The sequence below is a fragment of the Petaurus breviceps genome, unplaced genomic scaffold (assembly GCF_028583685.1).
Source record: "Petaurus breviceps papuanus isolate PSGF00001 unplaced genomic scaffold, PetGlider_PUasm1.0 350, whole genome shotgun sequence".
Lineage (NCBI taxonomy): Eukaryota > Metazoa > Chordata > Mammalia > Diprotodontia > Petauridae > Petaurus > Petaurus breviceps.
Window position 1 is genome coordinate 1834803 of NW_027186199.1, and position 23033 is coordinate 1857835.

General features: G+C 46.6%; 1 protein-coding gene across 5 annotated transcripts in view; it reads left to right on the forward strand.

The window, feature by feature from the left end:
- The window catches only part of PUF60 (poly(U) binding splicing factor 60), a 38100-nt gene extending 16369 nt beyond the window's left edge, over nucleotides 1-21731 (forward strand). The window contains exons 1-12 of one of the 5 annotated variants that reach the window (XM_069097080.1): nucleotides 5347-5372; nucleotides 10466-10549; nucleotides 12374-12469; nucleotides 13302-13391; nucleotides 14678-14728; nucleotides 18372-18533; nucleotides 18695-18787; nucleotides 19458-19671; nucleotides 19799-19989; nucleotides 20215-20350; nucleotides 20634-20869; nucleotides 21275-21731. In XM_069097080.1, the coding sequence (XP_068953181.1) occupies nucleotides 12392-12469; nucleotides 13302-13391; nucleotides 14678-14728; nucleotides 18372-18533; nucleotides 18695-18787; nucleotides 19458-19671; nucleotides 19799-19989; nucleotides 20215-20350; nucleotides 20634-20869; nucleotides 21275-21574 (1551 nt within the window). In that variant the 5' untranslated portion in view covers nucleotides 5347-5372; nucleotides 10466-10549; nucleotides 12374-12391 and the 3' untranslated portion in view covers nucleotides 21575-21731. Of the gene's footprint in view, nucleotides 1-5303; nucleotides 5373-10465; nucleotides 10550-12373; nucleotides 12470-13301; nucleotides 13392-14677; nucleotides 14729-18371; nucleotides 18534-18694; nucleotides 18788-19457; nucleotides 19672-19798; nucleotides 19990-20214; nucleotides 20351-20633; nucleotides 20870-21274 lie in introns of those variants that run through there. The other 4 variants (XM_069097076.1, XM_069097077.1, XM_069097078.1 and 1 more) reach the window with 4 other exon arrangements.
- Nucleotides 21732-23033: the final 1302 nt, after the last annotated feature.

The following is a 23033-nucleotide window of genomic DNA, read 5'->3' on the forward strand; positions in this document are numbered from 1 at the left end:
CATTAGAGAGTGGCTTTTGGTCTTTTTTATTTATACATGCATGGATTGATGGATGGATAGATAGATGGGTATAGATATAAACACATATATCTCTATGTGTACATATATCACACATTTTAAAAGAAAGTTTTTCCCATTCTTAACCTAGATACATTTTGTTTGTACTTTTTTTTGTTTGTGCTTTTCAGTTTCATATATTCAAAGTGATTTATTTTGTCTTTTGTACTTGCCTTTATTCCTTATTTGTTTCAGAATATATATCTCTTATCTATTGCTGTGAAAGGGATATGATCTGTTTCTCTTCTAGTGTTTTATAGTATGATCTTGTATATTAAGGTTATGTGTCCATTTATAATGTATTGTAGAATATGGTATAAGGTGTGGGTCTAAGCCTAATTTCTGCCAGATTGTTTTCCAGCACTTTTTATCAAAAAGGAAGTTATTTTGTTTTGAAGTTTTTCCTTATATCCTCCCAAATTTACATTTAATTAATCTCAATCATTCTTACAAATTCTGCCCTCTGGGACCAAGTAAGACATCTAATCTGTTTTATACTTGATAGCCCTTCAAATGTTTGAAGACAGTCATTATGTTCCCTTTAGGTATTCTCTTCTCTAGGCCAGTCATCCCTTCTGCCTTCCACAAAACCTTGTATGACTCTGTTTGGAATCCCTTCACCATCCTAGTTATTTTCTTCTGAAAATGCGCCATCTTTGGACCCCTCTTAAAATGTGATACTCAGAACCAAACGTGATAGTTCCTATATGGTTTTGTTAGAGTAGAGTACAATGGAGCTGTCCACTCCCTTGTTCTGGACCAATTGTTTTTTGAGTGGGGGAGGGAAGGCAGAGCAATTAGGGTTAAGTGACTTGCCCAAGGTCACATGGCTAATAAGTGTTAAGTGTCTAGAGTCAGATTTGTACTCAGGTCCTCCTGGCTCCAGAGACAGTGCTCTATTCAGTGAGCCACCTAGCCGCTGCGCCCCCCCCCCCCAGTTGCTTCTTTTAATCAAACCTAAAATTGTTGGCTTGTCATACATCAAACTATTTAAAACTTCTTTGAGGGAAGGGAGGTAGGGAAGGTCTTTTTCACATTAACTGTTGTCTTGGCTCATCTCCTATCCTGTACTTGCACCATTAGCTTTTCAAATCCAGGTGTAGGATTTTATTTAATCACTTTGAAAATTTATCTTATTAGATTTGACTTATACTTTCAGCCTGTCAAGATCTTAATGGACTCAGATCTTTTCATCTACATGATGTCTAGCTTCACATATGTCATCAAAGAAGTCATTAATAATGTTGAACAGAGCAGTGCTAAGGACAGATCACTGGAGCACTCGGTTATATTAGAAACCTCCCAAAATGACATTGATCAATGCCCTTTGGATCCATTCAAGTCAGCCAGATCTATATCTACCTAGTTACTCTCATGTGGCCCCGTGGTACCCAACCTCTGGACTCCAGACTCCTAGGGACCACAGAATTTCTGCAGGGGGTCAGGTATCCATATATGAATTCATAGCTAAGCAAACACAACTGATGGAATAAATAATTTACATACAGGTGCTATTCATATCCAGCCTCTGACATTAGCCAATGACTGTGGTCAAGTAATTTAATTTCTGAGCCTTGGTCAACTCTCTGAGATTTATCTAGTAAATTACCTAAAGTGTAGACAATTTTGGTCTACATTGATGATAAGAGTTCCTGGACAAACAATCACACATTCTTGGTGCATGAATGCTATAGGAATGAAAAATGTCCAAATTAGTTTTTAAATGTTAATAATTTCATTTATCTTTTTGTTGTGTTTTATCAGTCAACAGCTATAGTTATATGGAGGCTTCTTTAAACTTTTTATACATTTTAAAAGGATTCTTCAACTTATAAAGTTTGGAAACCATGATCAGCTCATCTTATCATCTGTCTATAAGATCTGTTTCCGGAATTCCCCAAATATAGCAAAGAACTCTGTCAAAAAGGGAAATAAAGTTAGTCTGGTACAACTTGTTCTTTTTGATCCCGTGCTGGCTCTGATGATCACAATTTCCCTTTTCAGCTCTTGAAAAGCCATTTAAAAAATAATATATTCTGGAATTTTCTTCAGGTCAGACAGCAAGATCACTGGCCTACAGTTTGGAAAATCTACCCCCTTCCCTTTTTTGAAAAGTGGTCCAGCCCTGATTTCTCCTGCCTTGTGGTCTCTCTTCCTTTCGTTAAATGGCAGTTAAATGGGGGTGGGGGGTATGGAGTGGTAGGCAGGCAGTAGTAGTAGGGACAAATTCAGCAAATATTTCTTAAGTTTCTCTAAGCAAGGTGCACTGCTAGATGCTAGATCATAGTATTGTCCATTTAGAGTTGGAAGGACCTCAGAGAGAAGTGAAGTGACCCTGGTGGTAGGGTAGAGTTTAAATCCTGTTTTTCTGTCACATGGACTGTGTGATCTGAAGAAGCTTTTAATCTAAAGAAGAGAAAATACATATATACAAATAACTCTTATACAAGGACAAAGACAAGATGGAGGCAAAATACTATGAGAAATTTGAGGAGTTTGTGATCCCTTTTACCTGTGAGGGGAAGAGAGGATGCTATGAGAGGTTTCATGGCCCAGGTGGCAATTGAGGCAATTGAATCTTAAAGAAAAGAAAATATTTCGGCAGCAGAAATTGGAGGGGGGTTCCTTCTAGATGAGGCATGAAAAGCAGTGTTAGCAAAGGCATAGAGTATAAGAGGGCAGGATTAGAATGGGGAATAGAAAGTAGTTAAGTTTGGCAGGAAAATGGAATGAATGAAGGAGAATAGTTTCAGGTAAGACTGGAAAAATAAGCTGGAAACAGACCATTGAGACTTTTCAGTATCCACATCTGAAGTATTGCTTTATTTGGTAGACAGAAGGAAACCACTGGAATTTCTTAGAGTGACATAATTTGTCAAATCTATCATGTTATTTACTAGGGATAAATGTAAAATCACAGAGCTGCATTCAGAGTCAAGCTGTATAAGTAAGAGCAGGATGGAGGAAATATGTTTTGACTATAATAAGTATTTATCTGAAAGTTTCTCATGGTGGGGAAGAAAGGCTAAACTTGTCCTGCTTGACCCCAGAGGTAAGAACTAGAACAAGTGGGTGGGAGTTGTAGAGAAGATTTAGAATTGACATCAGGAAAAATTACAGAGCTTTCCAAAAGTAGCATAGGCCACTGAGAGTGGTATAGTGGGTTCCCCTTCATTGGAGGCTGTCAGTATGGTATGCATTGTACCTTTGAGGTCCTTGAAACTTCAGATTCTCTGGTGATCTGGGTATTGCAGTAGGAAGATCATTTGGGTAGCTGTTAGAAGGATGAATTAGAGAGAAGATACTAGAGATAGGAAAGACTAGTCAGGAAGCTGTTATTAATCAGCAAATATTTATTACAGCTATTAGGTGCCTGGCACAATGCTAGTTAAACACTGGGAATTCGGGTACAAAAAATGCAATGTTTCCTACCTGCAGTGAGCTTACATTCTAAAGAAAGAGGAAAATCCAGCTAAAAATATATATGGCATAAATAGAAAGTTTTATCCATTTACAGATCCGGACAAATCTAAGATAGTTTGGGAGGGAGAGCCCTGTCAGGGCTCTTAAAACCTGAGGGAAGAAGGAAGTGCTTTCCAGCCTTCTTGACATGACCATTTCAAAGACGCAGGAGAGACAGGAGAGAAAGTGGTTTATGTACACAGAGAGAAGCCAGTTTGGCTGGATCATAAAGTAGATGTGTGTTGGGGGAGGGCTTGCTGATTGTGGGCAGAGATAATGTCCATTGAGGCTGGAAAGAGAGAGTTAGGTGCCAGGTTTGAAGGACTTTAGAAATCAAAAGAGAAATAAGAAGCCCCTGGAGTTGCTTGAATAGGGAAGTTAAAAATCAGTTTTGTATTTAAGAAAAATTACTTCGACAGCAGTGTATAGGATGGCCTGGAATCGGAGAGGCATGGGGCAGTTCACATTTTTATAGCTTTATAACATTTGCAGAGTGCTTACCTTATTAACACCCTGTGGGGTCAGTGAGAGGTCTAGACTTAAGTAAGATGTTTAAGGAAGGCAGAGGGTGAATCCACAGACTTGGTGACTGGGCCTGAGGGAAGGAAAGGGGGGAGCCCAAGGTCACTTTGAGGTTTAAAGCATGTGGAGTAGGTTAAAGTGATTTTGGGGAGTAGGTTTTGAGGGGAAATTGAGTAATTTAGCCCTGGATTATTGAGTGTGAGTTGCTGATTAGACAGCTAAGCTGAATGTGTATTTTAAGTAGCTGGAAATTTCGAATTGGTACTTCAGGGAAAGACTAGATTTGGAGATATTAATTTGGAAGTCATTTGATAATTGGAGTCATGATGATAAATGGAATTTTCCAGGGGAGGGTTTGCTGTGATGAGAATAATTTACATTTAAAGGGTAAAAAGAAGATAATGAGCTATAAAGTAACCATTGTAACCTCTTCCCAGTGTAAGGACACTTAACTAGGTATACGTCCTTGCTTCCTGGCCTATTTTGTTCTTAGATATTATAACTTGCCCCACTCTTTCCCTGGCCTCTTTTATATTTGTTCCTGGACTGTGGACAGAGGAATATTCTAGATTCCTTGGCTCCAAGATTAAAATAAGATATCTGGTACCAGGAGCCAGATAGTATCTATCAATGTAAACAGTGGGGAAACCCCTTAGTGGTGATGTTGTATTAATTCTTAGGTTTTGGGGGTGTCTATAGGATTGTATTGTCTGTCACCCTTAAGGGGGAGAGGGAAACTTACTTCCCCTTAAACTTTCTCAGGATGAGGGGACCACTGGGGAGATAGTGATGGCTATCAAAATGAGGGACAGGGGACCAGAGTAAGGGAGGGATAGATAGCATGATAGCATCTATCAAGATGAGGCTAGGGCCCCCCCCCCCCAATAGGACACATGTATCAACAAGGTCTGTGCTCTTAGTGGTCAGTGCAGGGTAATGAGGATTGAGCAATGATCCTGATTGGGTAGACTGAAGCTCTTCATGACTTGGTACCTCTTAAACCCCTTCATCTGCCTGTGCTTGGGCTGTGCTTGTTTTTGCAGTGGCTGGTATGAGGGGTGGGAAGGATGGGGTCACATGAGTGCGGGGCTGGGTTGGACTAAAGGTTTCTTTTCCCTGGGGGTGGGGGGGTAGGGGTGGTGGTGGTGGCGGCGGGCGGTGGTGGCGCGGCGGTGGTGGTGGTGGTGGCGGCTCTGGGTGCCTGGGCTCTGTGAACAGTGATTGAGTGCCTACCTATCACAACATCTCATTCCTGCCTGCAGCAGGTGAATGGCCAGCAAGGAGGGGGGCCCGAGCCATCGGCAGCGGGAGACAAGTGGAAAGCTCCACAGGTATTGCCTTTACCATATTCTCTCTCAATTTGGAGCACAGACTTATCAGTGGGGGGATGCTTGGAGGCCTTCTCAGGCAATGTAGAAAAATGGCTGTTTCTTACCAACCATTGCAGCCATAGATCACTAGGGCTCTATTAAGTTAGACTTTCAAGTCAGAATTTGTTCAGAAGGACAAATGAAAAAACCTTCAAAGATTCATACCAGCTATATGGTCCTTAAGACCTGAAGTCTTTTCAGGAAACCTCTTTCCTAGAACCTGGTTACATTAAGGCCATTTGCTGATACAAGGAATTAAATTCTCTGGCCTCCAACCTCTGTCTTTCTTGCAGTTCTGTGCCATGCTCTATTCTGTCATCTCCAGCCTCCTCTTCTGAGCTCAAGGACTCTAGACTCTAAAAGAGAACTTTTCTACTCTTAGGCTAGTGCTGCCTCCTAAATTAACCTGCCCACCTGTACTCTTTTCTCCCTAATCATTCCTGCTTAGGATTAATCTTCCTAAAGCCCAGCACTGATGGCTCAGACTTCTAGAAAATGAATTAACTCCTCATATGTGAAAGCTGTTGTATGCATGTTTTGTACTCCAAGAGCTGCACCCTAAACCCCTTCTGTGTGGCTCCTTTTGGGGAGTAAAGGAAATTGGAACTTTGCCCTTTTTTGCTCATTTTAGGGAAATTTCTTCTAGCTGTTATTGATTTCCTAGGACCCAGGGTCTCTTTTACCCATCCCAATTAGCCTGCAAATGCCAGTGCCTCTCTTTCTGCTTAACACCATTAGCCCTAGTGACACCTTGGAGTCTTTTCAGGAAGTCCCTGGACAGGTCAGAGGGAGAGGAGAAAAGGAAAGCCTTGGCTGGGGATGTCTCTGAGGTCTGGGACTCAGGAGGAATTTGAGGCCAAGTGCTTTTTTGGGGGACAATTGGGAGGTAGGTTGGAAAGAAAGCCAGTACATGAGACTGGGCTCTTTGTCCATAGGGGGAGGGGAAAGGAGAAAGGAGGAGGCAAAGGGAAGTTTTACCATAGGCCTAAACTTTGTTGTTGAGAGACCCCAGTTTTCTGCTTATGGGGGAGGGGACAGCAGCACAGAGTGTCAGTCTGCCTCATCACTCCTCTGACCTCCTCTGAAGCACTCTGTCTATTGGCTGAAAGGAGAAGGGCCTTTTGTTTGCCAAGACAAAGGATGAATTGAAGGATTTCAATTCCCCAACCCTATGGGGTTTGACTACTGGTTACCATGGTGAATGGCCCCGGCCTGGATCCCTCATCTAGTTGAGAGGGTCTTTTTTGCCTCAGAGCTGAGCGTTAGGCTGGTGGTGGGGAACAGTGAAGGGATAGAGGCAGGTGAAGGCAGAGAGGAAAAGAAGAGAAGAGATAGGGAAAAGGGAGGCACAATTGACTTTGGAGATTGGTGAGGGGCTGTACTGGATGACAATGGAATCTGGCAGGGGCCTAGTTTGGTCCCAAGGGTGCAGGGCCACAACCACATTTTTATCACATGGAAAAAGGAATGTACAGGTTGTATTTTTATTGTTTGTTTAAGATGCAGCAAAACATTTTCTGCTTGTGAAATGTATTCCCTGCAGGTCAAGAGGCAGGGAGGGCAGTTTGTGGGAATAGACGATGGCTGGGTTGGGTGTGCTCTACGGAGCTTTGGATTCTCCCGATACATTACCCTGGACCACTCAGCCAATTTCTTTTCAGGCAGCTCTTGTTCCTACCTAAAGGTTTGGGATTTGAATTTGTGTAGCCTAGGACCTTTTTTCCATTTTTCTCTCAGAACCCAGGATTAGCATTGACAGGGACAAAAGGGGACCTATGTTACTATCTACATTTTCACTTTTGACAAGGGTAGTTGAGAATTGTTGGGAAGAACTTGGGCCCAAAATCACTCATCTCCAGTAGCCCATGCCCTGCCCTTTCTTGCTCTTGTGCTTTTTATTCATCTGTATAGGATGCCCTGTTCCTTTTCCACTTCTCAGTAACTTGACATATCGGCTGCCTTCCTCTGAAATAAGTTTAGATCTGCAACACATGACTTCTAGGCTCTCTGCTTGCAATCTGACTATCCTTAAATATATCGGAAGGCATTTAGTTGGTCCTGAGTTGCAAAAGATAATCTCACAGTGAAGTATCTATCATTTGACGTTTCCTTTTTTTCCAATTAAAAAACCCCTAGCAGTATTGATATTAGTTAAGCATTGATGGCCTATATTTATGTATTAACATTAAAAGAAAATGCCATTGGGAGTGGGATAAGAAAAATAATATCTAGGCACAGAGTGGTACTTTAAAAATATCAGTAAGTTTCTTATTTACTCTTTTTGGGGTTAGAAATGATGACACAAAGACTTGAGGACAGGATCAGTGTGTTCGAGGACTGACGTGAGGAAGCAGGATTAGGGTTGTTCTCCTGAGCCCCAGAGTGCAGGACAAGAACTCATTTTGGGAGCATGGGATGGGAGGGGTCCTGAGGAGGCCAATTTGGGGTCAATGACACGAAGGACTTTAAAACTAGAGCAGGATGCCTAGAGGGGTTTGTGGATAAAGTCTCTATCAGTGGAGTTATTCAAGCAGAGGAGTGGATGGATGACTTGTCAGGGAGGTAGGAGAGGGAGGAGAGCCTTTTCTAAGAAGGGAACGCTGTCTCACCCAGCACTTGAAGTCTTTCAGGGCTGTCCTCTCCAGGGTCATGCATTGTGCTGCTTTGGCTTGATCTTCTTCCCTCTCCCTTTTCTGGTCTAAGTGGGCTCAGCAGAGTCCTAGCAAATGAGCTTTTGTTCTTCTGTGTGTCTGATTAGAGCCAGGTGGCCTGTTGGCTGGCCCACCTTCCTGGCTTTCTTCCTATCTCTCCCTCTACTTTCTTTCCTGCTTACAAAGCAGACCTAAAGAAAAGCCTGGCAAACACACACAGTACTGACCACTGGCCTATTCCTGTTGAGATCCAAGTGTGCCTTAGTTACTTTTTGGACCACTGTTCTTCTCTGCCCTCCTTTGGAAAGCTGAGAACTCAGGGAGTCCTGCATGCTGTGAATAACTGTGAAAGCTCTCCCTGCTACAAGGCTCCAAGCTCAAAGGGGCTTGGCATTGTTTTTTCTTTCTAAAGGTTTTTAACTATGTTTTAAATAGACCAATTTTAAATGACTTCCAATATTGATTTCTTCCTATCATCCTTCAGAATCCAGGACTGCCTTCCTCTATGACTACTCCAGCCCACAAAAATCTCTCCTTTGAAGGCTTAGAGCATTTCTTGGCTGCCTCCTGTCATCTAACCCTTGATCATATGCTGTCTTGTATTATTCTTTAATTGTTCCTCTGGGTGAGGCCTGTTTTTGTTTTTTTTCCAATTAAACTGTGAGCTCCTTGAGGGCTCAAACTCAGTCTCCCTCTCCCTTTCCTCTCAGTGTGGTGAAGTCCCAGAGGTGTTCAGTGAAGACATATTTTCAGTCAGCAAACATAGTGATGGTACACCCCCTATTGAGGGCTCAGGACTGATAGGTATACATTCCTGAGAAAAATAAAGGTTGTTTGGGATGGGGACTGACAAGTAGAGGGAACAGAAATGTCTTAATGAGAGAAAGTGGGGCAGTTGGATTTGGGGGGATGGATGTTCTGGGCACTGTTTTTCATGTAATATCAATCTCAGGGAAGAGGTTGGGGGACAACAGTGGAGCCTGGGAATTGGCTTTTATATATAGTCTAAGCCCCACTAAGGTGGGGCTGTAAGGATATTCTGTTTTATTGTGACCTCACTTGTTATTACTAATGCTCTGCTACTCATTCGGTGGCTCCATGTTTTTAGGATAAAATTAAAATTCTGTTTGGCATTTAAAGCCCTTCACAATATAGTTCCAGCCTGTCTTTCCAGACTGATTACATATTAATCCCTTTCTTACACTCTAATCTCCAGGCAAATTGGCCAACTTGCTGTTCCATGCCTTTGTACAAACTGTCTCCAATACCTGGGATGCTTTCCTTCCTCATTGTGAGGAGGAACTCCTAGCTCCTTCAAGGCTCAGCCAACATAGTACCACCTGAAGAGAGCATTTCTGTTTCCCCCAATTGTTAATGTCCCAACAATCATAACTATTTTGTATTTACCCTCTATTATCTATGAGCTCTCTGATAGAATATAATCTTGAGAACATAGTTTATCTCCTTTTGTATTTGTATCCCCATAGTGCCTTATAGGTGCTTAGTAAATGTTTGTTGATTGATTGATAAGGGTATGAAAAGATTGTGGCCTTTGATATACAAAGGTATGTCAGATAGGTGAAGGACCCATATTGTTCCAGACTAGGAAAAATGAATAGAAGCTCATCACATTCTACATATGTATATATGGGAAAATTTTCTCATAATCTGAACTGTTCAACAGTGGAATGGACAGACCAGGCTAGGTCACCATCATTTGGAGATATTGGAGACTGTTCCGACTAGATGCTGTTGAATTTTGTTTCTGAGGTCCCTTCAAGTTCTAGATTCCACTAAGCTTGAGACCACTTCTCTCAGCATCTGCCCATAGCTCCCAGAGCAGGCGTGGGGTGGTGCTTTCTAGGTGGGCTGGAAATGGTGGGATCTGGTGATTAGATCAACAGGAGTGAGGTCCTGGGTGTCCTTTGGGCAGTGAACCATTTCCAGATCTCTGTTCTTTTAGGGCTTCCTATTAGCCATTTAGTTAGCTTGCTGTAACACTTCCCTTGAGCCTGCTTTAACATTGACCTTCTGAACTAGCCAGGATAGGGAAAGAGACTCTCTTCTGGTGGCTGAATCTGAGAGTAAATGGGGTGATTCTAAGCCTTCAATTCAACTATTGTGCTGACACAAGAATATACAGTACACAATAATTTGAGTAGAGGCAGACCACTCACACCTGGGCATTTGAATAGAGAATGCCTTCTGAAGAAGGTGATGTTTGAGCTGAACCTTAGAGTAAGACAAAAGAGAGAACAGAAGTAGTTCTAGGCAAGAGGGGACATCTTGGGGAGTTTTGGGTTCAGGGAATAGCAAATAATCTAGTTTGAATGGATTGTAGAAGTTCATGAAAGGGAGAGGATATTAGCTGGAAATAAGGTTTCTTTCCTCTGTTTCCCAAAGGAGATATGTTCCTTTTCTTGGCTCCTCGGAGATTGGGGAGGGAGATGGATGCTTCCCTTCTGTGCCTGTTCTTGATCCCTCAAAGTAAGCTAACCCATTCTTCTTCCTTCACATTAGCAGTCTCCTCCCTCTTTTAGGCCTCAGAGGTGGGAGTGATGGGGAGAGACATGGACTAAGCTGGTTGCCTAGAACACAAAAATCTTCATCCTGTATAGTTCTTTTATTTCCTAGCTCTTGAGCTCTTTGTTTCAGTGCTATATCCCTTACCCCTGTTTTCCCTCCACCCACTTTGCCTTTTGTGGGCATTATCTGGGGCAAGGATAAATGGAAAGAAAGTAGGAGCTTGGTCTTTGGGTCAGAGAGACAGGGAAACAGGGCCCCTCAGCTTTGGTCCCAGGCATCCTGGCTTTAGGCCAAGTTGGGGATCTTCTCCTAAAGAAAAGAAGGTGTCTAGGTGGGAAGGGTTTGAGGTTTTAGGCAGAGCCTGGAACCTCCCATTGGAGTGTGGCCTCTGCTGGCTTCTTTTACGTATGGGGCTGTTAAATTGCTTGAGAGGGTATGGGTATGCATCAACCCTCTCATTGCTCATCCTGGACTTGTTTTGGTCAGGTTCATGTAGAGAGTTCCTGTTATTTATTTATTATGGTTTTTTTTTAAAGCAATTGTGGTTAAGTAACTTGCTTAAGGTTACACAGCCAGTTATTTCTGGGTGTGGTGCTAAGTATCTGAGCCTGGAATCGATCCCCAGGTCATCCCGACACTGGGGCCAGTGCTTTTACTCGCTGAGCCACCTGGCCGCCCCTCCTGTTATATTTTTAACTTCTGCCTAGAGAATGGTAGGAAGGGGCACTTCTGGCCTTATCTTCTCAGGGACTGGGTTTTGTCCCACTTTGGTCATAACGTTATTGGGGCTGCAGTGGGGCAGGGCAGGGGGAGCAGATATATAAGTGTTTTTTCTCCCAGTCCCTTCTGGGTTGCTCTGACTTCATGTGACCCGAAACAGCCTTTAACTTGCCTAGGATTTGGGAACTGAGTAAAGGGTCAACATCTGAGTGGTCTGCCTTTCCATGTATTACACTACCTGTCCCAGTGCTTGGAGGAGAGAAAAGAAATGGTGCTTAGCCACTTTTTGGTCAGGCTGAATTCCCAATGCCTGGTACACAGTAGACATTTAATAAATGTTTATTGATTGATTGGCTTGGCCATTGCTTGGTCTGTGCCCTCAGACAGTTGTCACACTGGCTTCATTATTTTCCAAGAGACTTGTGGATGAGGACAAGGAGAGCAACAGAGAGAAAGAAAGTCTATGTGTGTTGCCTACTTGCATGGGCTTCAGCCCTGTGGAATGCTTCTGCTGGAGTCAGGGTGGAGGGAGAGTGGCATGGGCTGACTGTATAAAAACCATCTAGGCAGGAGGCCACCAAAATGGTTCTTAGGTCTGGATGGGCTCAGCCCTGGCTAAGGTAGAGATGTCTAGAATACTAGGTCCTGTTGTCTAAAGCTGAAAGCGTGGGGAGGGTGGAAGACAGCAAGTCATCCTGAATACGTTAGCAATGGGAAAGAAGTGTCCAACAGAGATTGAAAGAGTGGGAAGAGGGGAAGGGAGGGATTGTTGTCTAGGAGAGGCATGTCTAGATCCTAAGGATTCTAGTTTTAGAGCTATAGAAGGCATTCACCCAGGCAGATGTATATTGTGATATCACCTGTCCATATCAATAGAGATTTCTGTATCATTTGTGCTGAGGGAATAAAAATGGGGGTTGTTAAAGAGTGAGAATGTGTATAGTCTCTTTGTCTGGGGGATGGTATGGGAGAGAGAAAGTAAGGAAAGCAGCAGCGCTACCCGTAGGGTTTGTATATCAGTATGAGGAGTGTGGGACAGCTGATCATGGCTCTTGTGTCTCCCAGGGCACAGATTCCATCAAAATGGAAAATGGGCAGAGTACAGCAGCAAAGCTGGGGCTGCCACCCCTCACACCTGAGCAGCAGGAGGCCCTCCAGAAGGTGAGTAATCCTTTCCTTCCATTCCCATAGTCTAGAAATGGCCCCTTGTGTAACTTATCAAAGCCCTGTAGACCCAGTGTACAAGCCAACCTTGAACTTTGATATCTTTCCCTTCTTCTTAACCTCCTTGATGAAATGGTGGCTCAAGCTTCTATATTCACTAAGGAAGGGACATCAAGGCGGCTTTGAGTTGGTGGAGACTGTTGACAGGAGCTGAGATGGTAGATTTCTCACTTAGCCAAATTATGAAGAAGCTGACCTTGGGCCACAAAATTGGAAGGGATGGCCACAGTTTATCCAGTGAGAGATTTGAACTAGATATCTTATAGAAGCCATCTCAACTTTGGCCTAGGAGTCCATGTGTCTACATCTTCGATGTTACAGCTTGTTCCCCTTACAGTTTATCTTAGGTGTGGATTGGTTAAGGCAAAGCTTTAGGAAAGGAATTTTTACCCTTTTTTATATTGTGGACCCCTTTGGCAGAAAACTCTTATCAGAAAAATCTTTTTAAATGCATAAAATATGTAGGATTGCAAAAGAAACCAGTTATACTGAAATATAGGTATTAAAATATTTTTTAAAAAACAAGTTATGGACCCCAGGTTAAGAACGCCTGCATAGGGGTATAGTCAGACCAAGAAGAGATCCAGCTGGTAATGGGGCCTCTCATTCCAGACCCCTTGGATAAGATGGGTCTTTCTACAGATGTGACTTTGACTCCTGTAGCTTTTGAGTACATGAATTTTGGTGCCTAGATCTGTGGAGGAAGTAAATATTACACACCTTGGGTTCTTATCTGTTATGACCATACTATCTCTTGCTTCTCTGATAGGCCAAGAAATATGCCATGGAGCAGAGCATCAAGAGTGTGTTGGTGAAGCAAACCATCGCCCACCAGCAGCAGCAGCTCACCAACCTCCAGGTGAGATACCCTCCTTCTCATGTTTCACCTCCCTTCCCTGTCCTGAGGAGCCCAGGTCCCAGGGAGCCATAACAGCTGGCTGGCCCCCAGGCCCCAGGCCTCTCATTGCTGTTTCCACAGTAAAATCCAAGTGTGCTGTGAAAGTGCCCCAACCACCCTGATTGGGGAAGGGAAGCTGCTGCTGCCTCCTCTTTTTCCTCCTCCCCCTTCCCCCTTCCTGCTGAATCCTGAGAAGTTTTGCAAACTCTCTTAGCCCTTATTCCTGGGGCCCACTCTAGAGATTCCTGGGCCTTCCCAGAGACTGATTCACCTCCTTGATTCATTTCCACTTCCCCAGTCCAATGGACTTTCTTCTCCCTGATATTTTCTCTTTTTTGCCCTCCTTTCTCCTTGTTCTCCTCCCTACTTTTCTTTTTCACATTGGCTCTGCCCTGTGTTGTTTGAGCCCATAGAACCCTTGTCCTTTTCCATCACTCTGCGGTCCCACTCTTCTACTTTTTCTATCCCCATCTGCTGCCATCCCATCTTCAGTGCTCACTGCTCTTCCCTTCCCTCCCTTTTCCCTTTCCTGGGCTGTCTGCATGGCCCGCAGGCACATGTGGTGTGTATAATGGCTCTCCTTGCCCACAGGCCTTGGGCCATAGGGCTGAGTTCTATGTAATGTAGCTATGTCCCTTAGCCTGCCTGCCCCCCTCCCCTTAGCAGGAGGTAGGGCTGTCTGGGCATGGCCTCTCCCCCAAAGTTCTCCTTCTCCCTGGGATGGGAAGTTCCAGTTTGGATTCTGGGGCCAAGGCACATGCCTAGGAGAGGCAGCTCTGCTCTGCTCTGCTCTCAGGTGGCTGGTGTGATGGTTATGATGTCTGTATGAGGGGCTCCTTATAATGCTAGGGGTGAGGCAAAGGCTGTGATGAACAAGGGCCATAGTGCCTTGAGCCCCTGCCTCCTTCCTCTCTCCCTCCCTTTCTCCATCCATCCCTTCCTCCCTCTCTCCCTCCCTCCCCTGCTGGGAGAGGCTACTGCTCCCTCCACTGCAGCTCCCTCCCTCCCTCCCTCCTGCCCTGGCTGGGCAGGCTTGGAGAATTGGCACATTGGGCCGGGCCAGCCCGGGGCTCTGGAGGCCCTGAGGGGGCAGGCGGTGCAGGCGGTCGGTCGGTCGGCGGTGAGGGGAAGGAAGGCAGGCCCTTCCAGCAGGCAGGGTCTCCGTGCCGCTGTCTGCGTGAGTTGTTGACAATAGCGGGAGAATGCTCAGCTCCAACAGACTGAACTCTGTCTTTACTGTCTTTCAGATGGCAGCAGTGACAATGGGCTTTGGAGATCCTCTCTCACCTTTGCAATCGGTCAATAGAAATACTCACTTCTTCTGGGGCACATTTCCTTAGTCAGGGCCTAGAGGGGGGCAGTGAGGCCCGCGTGGTGGGGACCATGCTCCCCCAGCCCGCCAGCTCTGGACGAGCCGAGCAGAGAGCCGGGCGGGGCCGGGCCCGGGCAGCAGCTGGCCAGCTGTTTGGGAGCACACCCCCCCGGGACATTGGGGGACAGCCGTTTCCCTAGGGATGCCTCCGTTCTGAGGGCCCGCCTTAAAAGTAACCGGCCAGGTAACTCCGGAGGGGCAGCAGCCGCCTGGGAGGGCAGCAGCCAGCCACGCACGCACTTGGGGCCGCAGAGGGCAGGCTCCCTGCACAACTACGCTCCCTCCCGGCTGGCCTGTCTCTTGGGCCGTGGTTGGGCTTCTGGTGAGAGAGGGGGGACCCCATGGCATCATATTAAGTCCTGGGTGGGAGGGAGGATGGGAGGGAGCAACATAACCAACCCAGGGGCTGGGGGAGGTGGGTGGAGGGTAAGGGAGCAATAAAGTTACTGGAGGATTGACCTTGGGCTTTGTGGGCTTCCATTAATGGGTTGTTATGAACAGAGAGTTGCCTAGCCACCAGAGGAGGCCACCACTGGGCCAGGAGCAGCCCCTCTTTGGGGTCTGCCCAGTAAGTGGAAAGCCTTACCTGACCCTTAGGGGATAGGAATTTATAAGAAGGAAGATTGCTTTTTCACCAGCCATTCCCAATCCCCCTTCATCTCCCTTCTGCCTGTCCCTCCCCAGCCTTGGTATGAAATATGGGCAAAGCCCTGGGCTAGGGGAGCTTTAGAGATAGAGACAGGAAAAGATGAAATCCTCATCATCAGGGTGCCCCTGTTCTAAGAGGGAAACAGCCCCTGGTCAAATGCAGTCGGGGAGAGTCTCTAGCTTGAGCAATGTGGCCCTTAACTTTAGGGAGCCCACCTGGTCTGAGAGAAAATTATCCCTGCTCTGATAGGGAAAGGACAGCCCCCTGGTTGTTAAGCAATATTGCTTCCTTGGGGAGCTCCTGGGCTCAGGGGGGGAGATTGCCCATGGTTTGATGGTATAAAAAGAAGGCCCCATCCCAGTTTGATAAGAGAACTTGCCCCTGGTCTGAGGGAGATGTGGCCCCTGCCTTCAGGGAGGCCCTGCTTTGAGTTGGGAAAGAGACCTCCTCAGTTTCATGAGAGATTTGGTCCTTGTCCTCAGGAAGAGAAGGCATGGCTCCAGCCTTCAGGGAGTCTCCCTTCTGAGGAAGTAGACTTGGCCTGAAAGTGAGTTTCTGGCCTGAAGGGAAGGTTGTGGTTTCTGCCCTCTGGGAGTGCCCTTGGTCTGGAGGGAGAGAGGGCATCCCAGTTTGATGAGAAATAAGCTCTCTGCTGTTGCTGACTCCCCTCCAACCTGAGAGAGTGAGACAGGTACCTATTCTCAGTAAGCCATCAGTCAGAATGAACAGTTCCTTTCCTTGGGGAGCCTTTAGTTTGAGGGGGAAAGATAAACCCATCTTTGGGGCTTTAATTTTAAGGAAGAAAGCATGATGCTTGTCTTGGAAGAGACAAGGCCTCTGGTTTGGAGAATTTACCTGTAGTATCTAAACAATTATGTTGGTTACTCCAGGCCTGGATTGCCCCTTTCCTGTTTATAATTCTTTCCCCCTTCTTCAAGAACCACTATGGTTTTGTCACAAGCCCTGTACCTTTGGGGTAGATGGGTCAAGTGCCAGGGGCACATAAACAGAACTGAAGGTGAGGATTGTCTGAATTATCTGTGGCTTCCAACTCTCCTGTTCTTCCCAAGGTGGCTGTCCTCAGTCAGGAAAGGGCTAGCTGCAGCACTGGGCCCAAAAAGGAGAGGGGAGGGTATCCCTTTCATCTCCTTGGAGCTGTTCTTTAAGGAGGACAGCGTGCTTCCCTGCCTCCTTCCCCACCTTTCTGATGTGTGCTGAGCCCACTGAGAGAGGAATAAACACGGCTGGTTCTCCCCAGTCTTTTCCCAAGAGCAACACTATGCCTGGTTTAGGCTGATGATTTGGGGGATGAGGGTAGAGAGACATTGTAATATCTCAGAGCATGGTGTGGGTGAATCTATGATGTCTCCCAATCAAGGGTCTCTAATGAGGTTCAGCCCCAGTGCTAGTGACAGCCCCAGCCATATCCTAGGAAATAGGGCCTTTCCTCTCCTCTTGCTATGGCCACTATCTTGTCTGTCTGTCGATCTCCTTAGCCCCACAGCTGCCGGACGGAAGTCCACTCTCACATTGTGAGACTTTGACCCATAGAGACAACCCTGCCAACCTAGGGGGTAGCATACCAACTCTTCCTTCCACTTCACCAAAGGAATTCCCCAAACCTCTTACTGCTCTTGATGCAGTCAGTTGCTATGTAGTCATTCTGGGTCATTAAAGGGTGAGGTGGGGAGCCGGCCTACTGGGATTGCATTTGCCCTCCCCACAATCCCCTAGCAAAGACTGATTCTGCTTAACGGGGGCCTGTGCAGGGATGGGCTTTGGCATATATGTGGTTTGTGCTGTGGACGTGAAGAGTCCAAACCCCTTGGTCAGCCCTCCTCCCCATCTCCCCCCTAATCCTCCTGGATTCTGTAGTTATGGAATACTTGGACAGGACATAGCAGAGAGAAAGCCACCTGGGCTCTGGTTCCCTCCGTCCTCTCTGTGGGCCTTACTTCTCAAGAGGACCTGCTACTAGGAGGTGTTGGCCAGAGCCAGGGCTCAAGGTTTCTGCTTTGAGCTTTCTTTCCCACCTTCCTAGCCCCCTGTTCCTGGATTCTGTCTGTTTTAAGCTGGGTATAATGAGCCTGGATGAGGAAGAGAAAGCAAGGGAGTTGGGCCTATAGTTTGCTGAAATTAGAGCTCAGCCTATAGTACCCCAGCTTCTGGAGAAGGCCCTTGGGGCTCTGGATTCTCCCTTTTAAACCCTAGGCTATAATTGTGCGGCTTTCAGAGGTAGTTGGGAGTGCTGGATAGAGGGGATCTCCCAGCCTAAGTGTAGTAGGGCTCTGTCCAACAGGACTGAAGGATAAGGATCCTGGGACTGCCCTATACCTCCAAACCATCCAACTCCTGGCTAGGGCTTCAGCATTGCCTGTCTGTTACCTATATTATATCCTGGGCAATCAGGGCCTGACCTGGGCGGGGTGGGGGAAGGATAGTGGTTGGTGCTTTTGTTGAATTCTCCCTGCCCCAAAGAGTCTCGTTTCCTTTAGTCCTGGTTTCATTTTCTTGAGCCAGAGCAGTACTGTTGTACTGAATTCCTCATAAATGTGGGAAGGAAGTAGGGAATGGGGAAAAGGTATGGAGATCCCAGGCCTGGCCACCTGAAGCAGCCATTGCAGAGGTGATTGGTCAGCATCACTGTGTGACTGGGAGCTGGCCCTTGTGGGGGCTAGCAGGGAGGAGGGTGGATTGGGGGCCTGCCTGCCCGCCCGCCAGCCTGCTGCCACCTTGCCCTGCACAGCCTGGCCAGAGCCTGCCCCTGCTGCTGTGTGTGTGTGCAGGGTGAGCTGTCTCCCACAGCTCTGAAATAGGGTGTTGGGGTGGGGTTGGGGATTGGGGAGAAATTTTTCCTGGCTCCCTCACTCTTTACCCATGTTCATGGGTCAGTGGTTGTCTCTCTTTCTCTCCCCTTTAGATGGCAGCTCAGAGGCAGAGGGCACTGGCAATCATGTGTCGGGTATATGTGGGCTCCATCTACTATGAGTTGGGAGAAGACACCATCCGCCAGGCCTTTGCCCCTTTCGGGCCTATCAAGAGCATAGACATGTCCTGGGACTCAGTCACCATGAAACACAAGGTGGGCCTGGGCCTACTCCTGTTTCCTTACATGTTCCACTTCTAGCCCTGGGTGGGTTAAGAAGGAGGCTTTGTCTACATGGGGTGTAAGTGTATGCTGGAACTTCACTCCAGGTCCAGAGCTTCCCATTCCCCCATAACCCAGCTTTTCCCCTGTATTAGGGTTTTGCCTTTGTGGAATATGAGGTGCCAGAAGCAGCCCAGCTGGCGTTGGAGCAGATGAACTCTGTGATGCTAGGAGGAAGGAATATTAAGGTGAGGAACTTCAGGGGAGTAGCCTTCCCCTTAGTATGGGATGACCAGGTCCCAGAGGTAGGTGAAGAAGGGAAGCTTTCTGGAGCAAGAAAGACCTGAATAATACCAAAAGTTCATCATTTATTATTTATTGGAGGTGGAGGGTTGAAGGGAATGGACAGGGTGAATGATTCACTGGAAAGGCCTAATGATAGAGGGCTCTTTTTTGCTGAAACTTGTGCTCCAAACCTGGACTTATGTGGGCAAGATCCTTGTTCTTTCAGACTGACATTAAATCTCAAGGGCTTTCAGACTTTCACAACCACAGTTTTATATGAAATATCTTGGGAGTATTTTCAAAGGCAGTTAAACGCAGACATGTGGAGTCAGTGTTCCTCAGTTCAGAGGGGAAACAGAATAGGAGAGACCTGAAGAATGGCAGGGTGTAGAATGCCTTAGACCTGGGCTTGACATGGCTGCCACATTGATACTTCTGGGATTCCTTACTGCCTTGACCTGCCCTGACAGAACATTTAACCATGGGGTCTCTAACTACAAAGACTTGCCCTTCCTGAGTCCTAGTTTCATGCTAGTTGGTGGTCAGGAAGTACATTAGGGATTGTGGCCTGCTCGGCCTATCAGTACTTTGAGTGGTCTGCCTAACCTACCCATTCATGCCACCCACTCTCAGGTGGGTAGGCCCAGTAACATCGGACAGGCCCAGCCCATCATTGACCAGCTGGCTGAAGAAGCCAGAGCCTTTAATCGCATCTACGTGGCCTCAGTGCACCAGGACCTCTCAGATGATGACATCAAGAGTGTTTTTGAGGCCTTCGGCAAGATCAAGTCATGCACTTTGGCCCGGGACCCGACCACAGGCAAACACAAGGGCTATGGCTTCATCGGTGAGCCCAGGGGAGAGTAAGGGGAGGGAGAAGGGCCATTAGCAAGGCCCTGACTCAAGGGAAAGGTGGAGGAGGGGGGCCATGAATAAACTGCTATAGGTTTTTACTGTTTTCTCTATCCTTGCAGAATATGAAAAGGCCCAGTCATCTCAGGATGCTGTCTCATCCATGAATCTATTTGACCTGGGGGGCCAGTACCTTCGGGTAGGCAAGGCAGTTACACCACCCATGCCCCTGCTTACACCTGCAACCCCTGGGGGCCTTCCACCTGCAGCTGCTGTAGCAGCTGCTGCTGCCACAGCCAAGATCACTGCTCAGGTAAGAGCTGTGTCAGCAGTAAAACTGTGGGGGATATGCTTTGTATGTGTGGGTCTTTTTTTTTTTTAATCTCTTTGTGTCATTATTGGGGAGACCAAGGGATGACTTTAGAGCTGGGGAAAAGAGGTGAGGTATGGAGCTGGTCTGGGGCTAAGGAGGAAATGTGGGGTGGTTGGTCATGAGTTGTGGGAAGTCTTGGCCTGAGCTATTGCTATCGTGTTGTAGGAAGCAGTGGCTGGTGCAGCTGTACTGGGCACTCTGGCTACTCCTGGGCTGGTGTCACCAGCACTGACTCTGGCCCAGCCACTAGGGGCTCTGCCACAAGCTGTCATGGCAGCCCAGGCCCCTGGAGTTATCACAGGTAAGCATCCCAGCCACCCATTCCAATCTGTTACAGGATCCCCCTCCTCCCTGTTCTCTCGGCCAGAACTACTGTTTTCTCCCCAGCTTTGTTGCTTTTAAGTAGACTTCTTCTCTTGCTCCATCATTATTCCTATCCAATGTCACTACGGTTTTCTCTGTTAGGACTTGAACAAATGGCTATGAGAGCAGATGTGGGGGTTGGGGTGATCAAGTTCCTGACTGGGAGGTTGGGGAAAAGATAACTTCAACTGATAACCCATAGTTATGTTGTTGTGTGACAGGTGTGACCCCTGCAAGACCTCCCATCCCTGTCACCATTCCTTCTGTGGGGGTGGTGAACCCCATCCTGGCTAGCCCTCCAACACTAGGCCTCTTGGAGCCCAAGAAGGAGAAGGAAGAGGAGGAATTGTTCCCTGAGTCAGAGCGGCCAGAGATGCTAAGTGAACAGGAGCACATGAGCATTTCAGGCAGTAGTGCCCGCCACATGGTCATGCAGAAGCTGCTGCGAAAGCAGGAGGTAAATCAGACTTTCCCTACTTCTCTGTCCCATCCCATTCCCATCACCCTGAGTCTGTGTCCCTCCCAGATCCATATCCTCCCACATCAGGGACCCGTCTTCACCTTCACAGATTCTTGTCCTGATTTTTAATGAGTCCAGGCACCATATTAGCTCCTAGGAACTAGGCTGGGGATCTTTGGATTCCATTTGCTGATCCTTTGATCTAATGGTAGCTGTGTGGGAGAAGGGTAGGGAAGAAATGGGGTGTGTGGCAAATGAGTTACAGTCACAGTGGAGGGCAGCATGAAGTTCTGTGTTAATTGCCAGTATCAGGTGGGGCAGTGCATAAAAGAGAAAACCCTACCTGCACCTCTGTGATAGAGGGCATCTAGTTCTAGTACTCACATCCTCCTCTTCTTCCAGTCCACAGTGATGGTTCTGCGCAACATGGTGGACCCCAAAGACATTGATGATGACCTGGAGGGAGAAGTGACAGAGGAGTGTGGCAAGTTTGGGGCTGTCAACCGTGTCATCATCTACCAGGAAAAGCAGGGTGAGGAGGAGGACGCTGAAATTATAGTCAAGATCTTTGTGGAGTTCTCCATGGCCTCAGAGACACACAAGGCTATTCAGGCCCTCAATGGGCGTTGGTTTGCTGGCCGAAAGGTGGTGGCTGAGGTCTATGACCAAGAGCGCTTTGACAATAGTGACCTGTCTGCGTGACCTCGGCTCTGCTTCTCCCCAACCTCTCACAGACTTGAATTTTCCTCTTGTCTCTCCCCTCCAGTTTGTGTAGAAAGTTATATGGGGCTGAATTCAGCCCCTGCCTGGCCTTTTTGTGTAGTTTGGATAAAAGTATGGATGCTGCTGGCCCCCTGTACACACTGTGTGTGAGATCATATGCTTGTTGGCTCTCCCCAACTCTCCATGGACTTTTATCTTCCAGGGCCTCTTCCTAGGCTTTGGCAAGAGCTTTCTGGCCCTTGTGGTGCTTTGAGGGGCCATCTAGCCTCACCCTTTGTGTCAGTTTTTTTCAGTTCAGCAAATGTTTGCTCTGTGCTGGGGGAAGACAGGAGAAGATAATGGTCTTTTCCTCAAGGACCCCATAGCTGGGTAAATAATGCACACACAATGAAATAGAATGATGCAAAATAGTATCTCTTCCCCCTTTCTGCAGAAAGGTAAGGGACTATTCCTTTGAGACTGGATCCAGCCCTACCAGTCCTATCTGGTTTAAATAAAACCATGAGGGTCAAACATCAACATCTTAAGGGGGCAGCGTATCGGGTCAGTGCATTTTAAGGAAGGCTTTGCAGAGGAAGAGGATTCTGGTCATGTGAAGTCAGGGTGGGATTTGGTTACTGGAGATTAGAAGCAACATTCTCAGGGTAGAAATAGCACAGGTATAGAAAAGGAGGAAGAATGTTGATGACTTGTGTCCTGGAAGAGGGACACAAGTCCATAGAGAAATTGGCTTCTAAGGGAACAACTCCTTGGCGATTATTACCTATAGCAAAGGACCACCTTGCCTTATCTAGGTCAGTGAAAAGGAAGAACAGAGGAATTTATATATAGGTGGGATGAGAAAGGCTCGGCCTTGCCTGATTATATCAGTTATGAAGTGGACACATTTCCCCCAAGAGCAGCTGTATCTCTTGACTTCTCCCCTCTTTTTCCTCTTGTTTAGTGTTAGCTCTCTTGCCTGCTCTATTTCCTCACTGTCTTTTACTTTCCACCTATCAGACTCCTCACTAGGGACCTCATCCTGTCATGGGATTGACTCATCCCCTGTGTATGGCTTTTTCTTCACTGACCGGACTGGCTTTGAGGGTAGGAACATTGGTTTAGATCCTCAAATGAGCCTCAAGATTTGGTTCTACTTAGGGTTGACCTAAACTTTTGAATCAGTCTGCAAGTAATTCATGAGTGTCTACTATGAAAAGGGCATACTTCTAGGGACTCAAGGATTAAAAGTGTAGGCATACCCAGAAAAAATGTTGCCTTGATCATCATTTCACAGTAGCATTAAGTTGGGAGCAAATGTCATTTGGCTTTACAGAAGCCTTATTGTCACATAGTTCTCTACCAGTTACTTAGATTTTCTAAGAACCTAATTGCCCCGTCACATCATTTCACCTGGTCAGTTTGTGTCCAAGTGCCAGCCCCTCAAGTTTAATTGAAA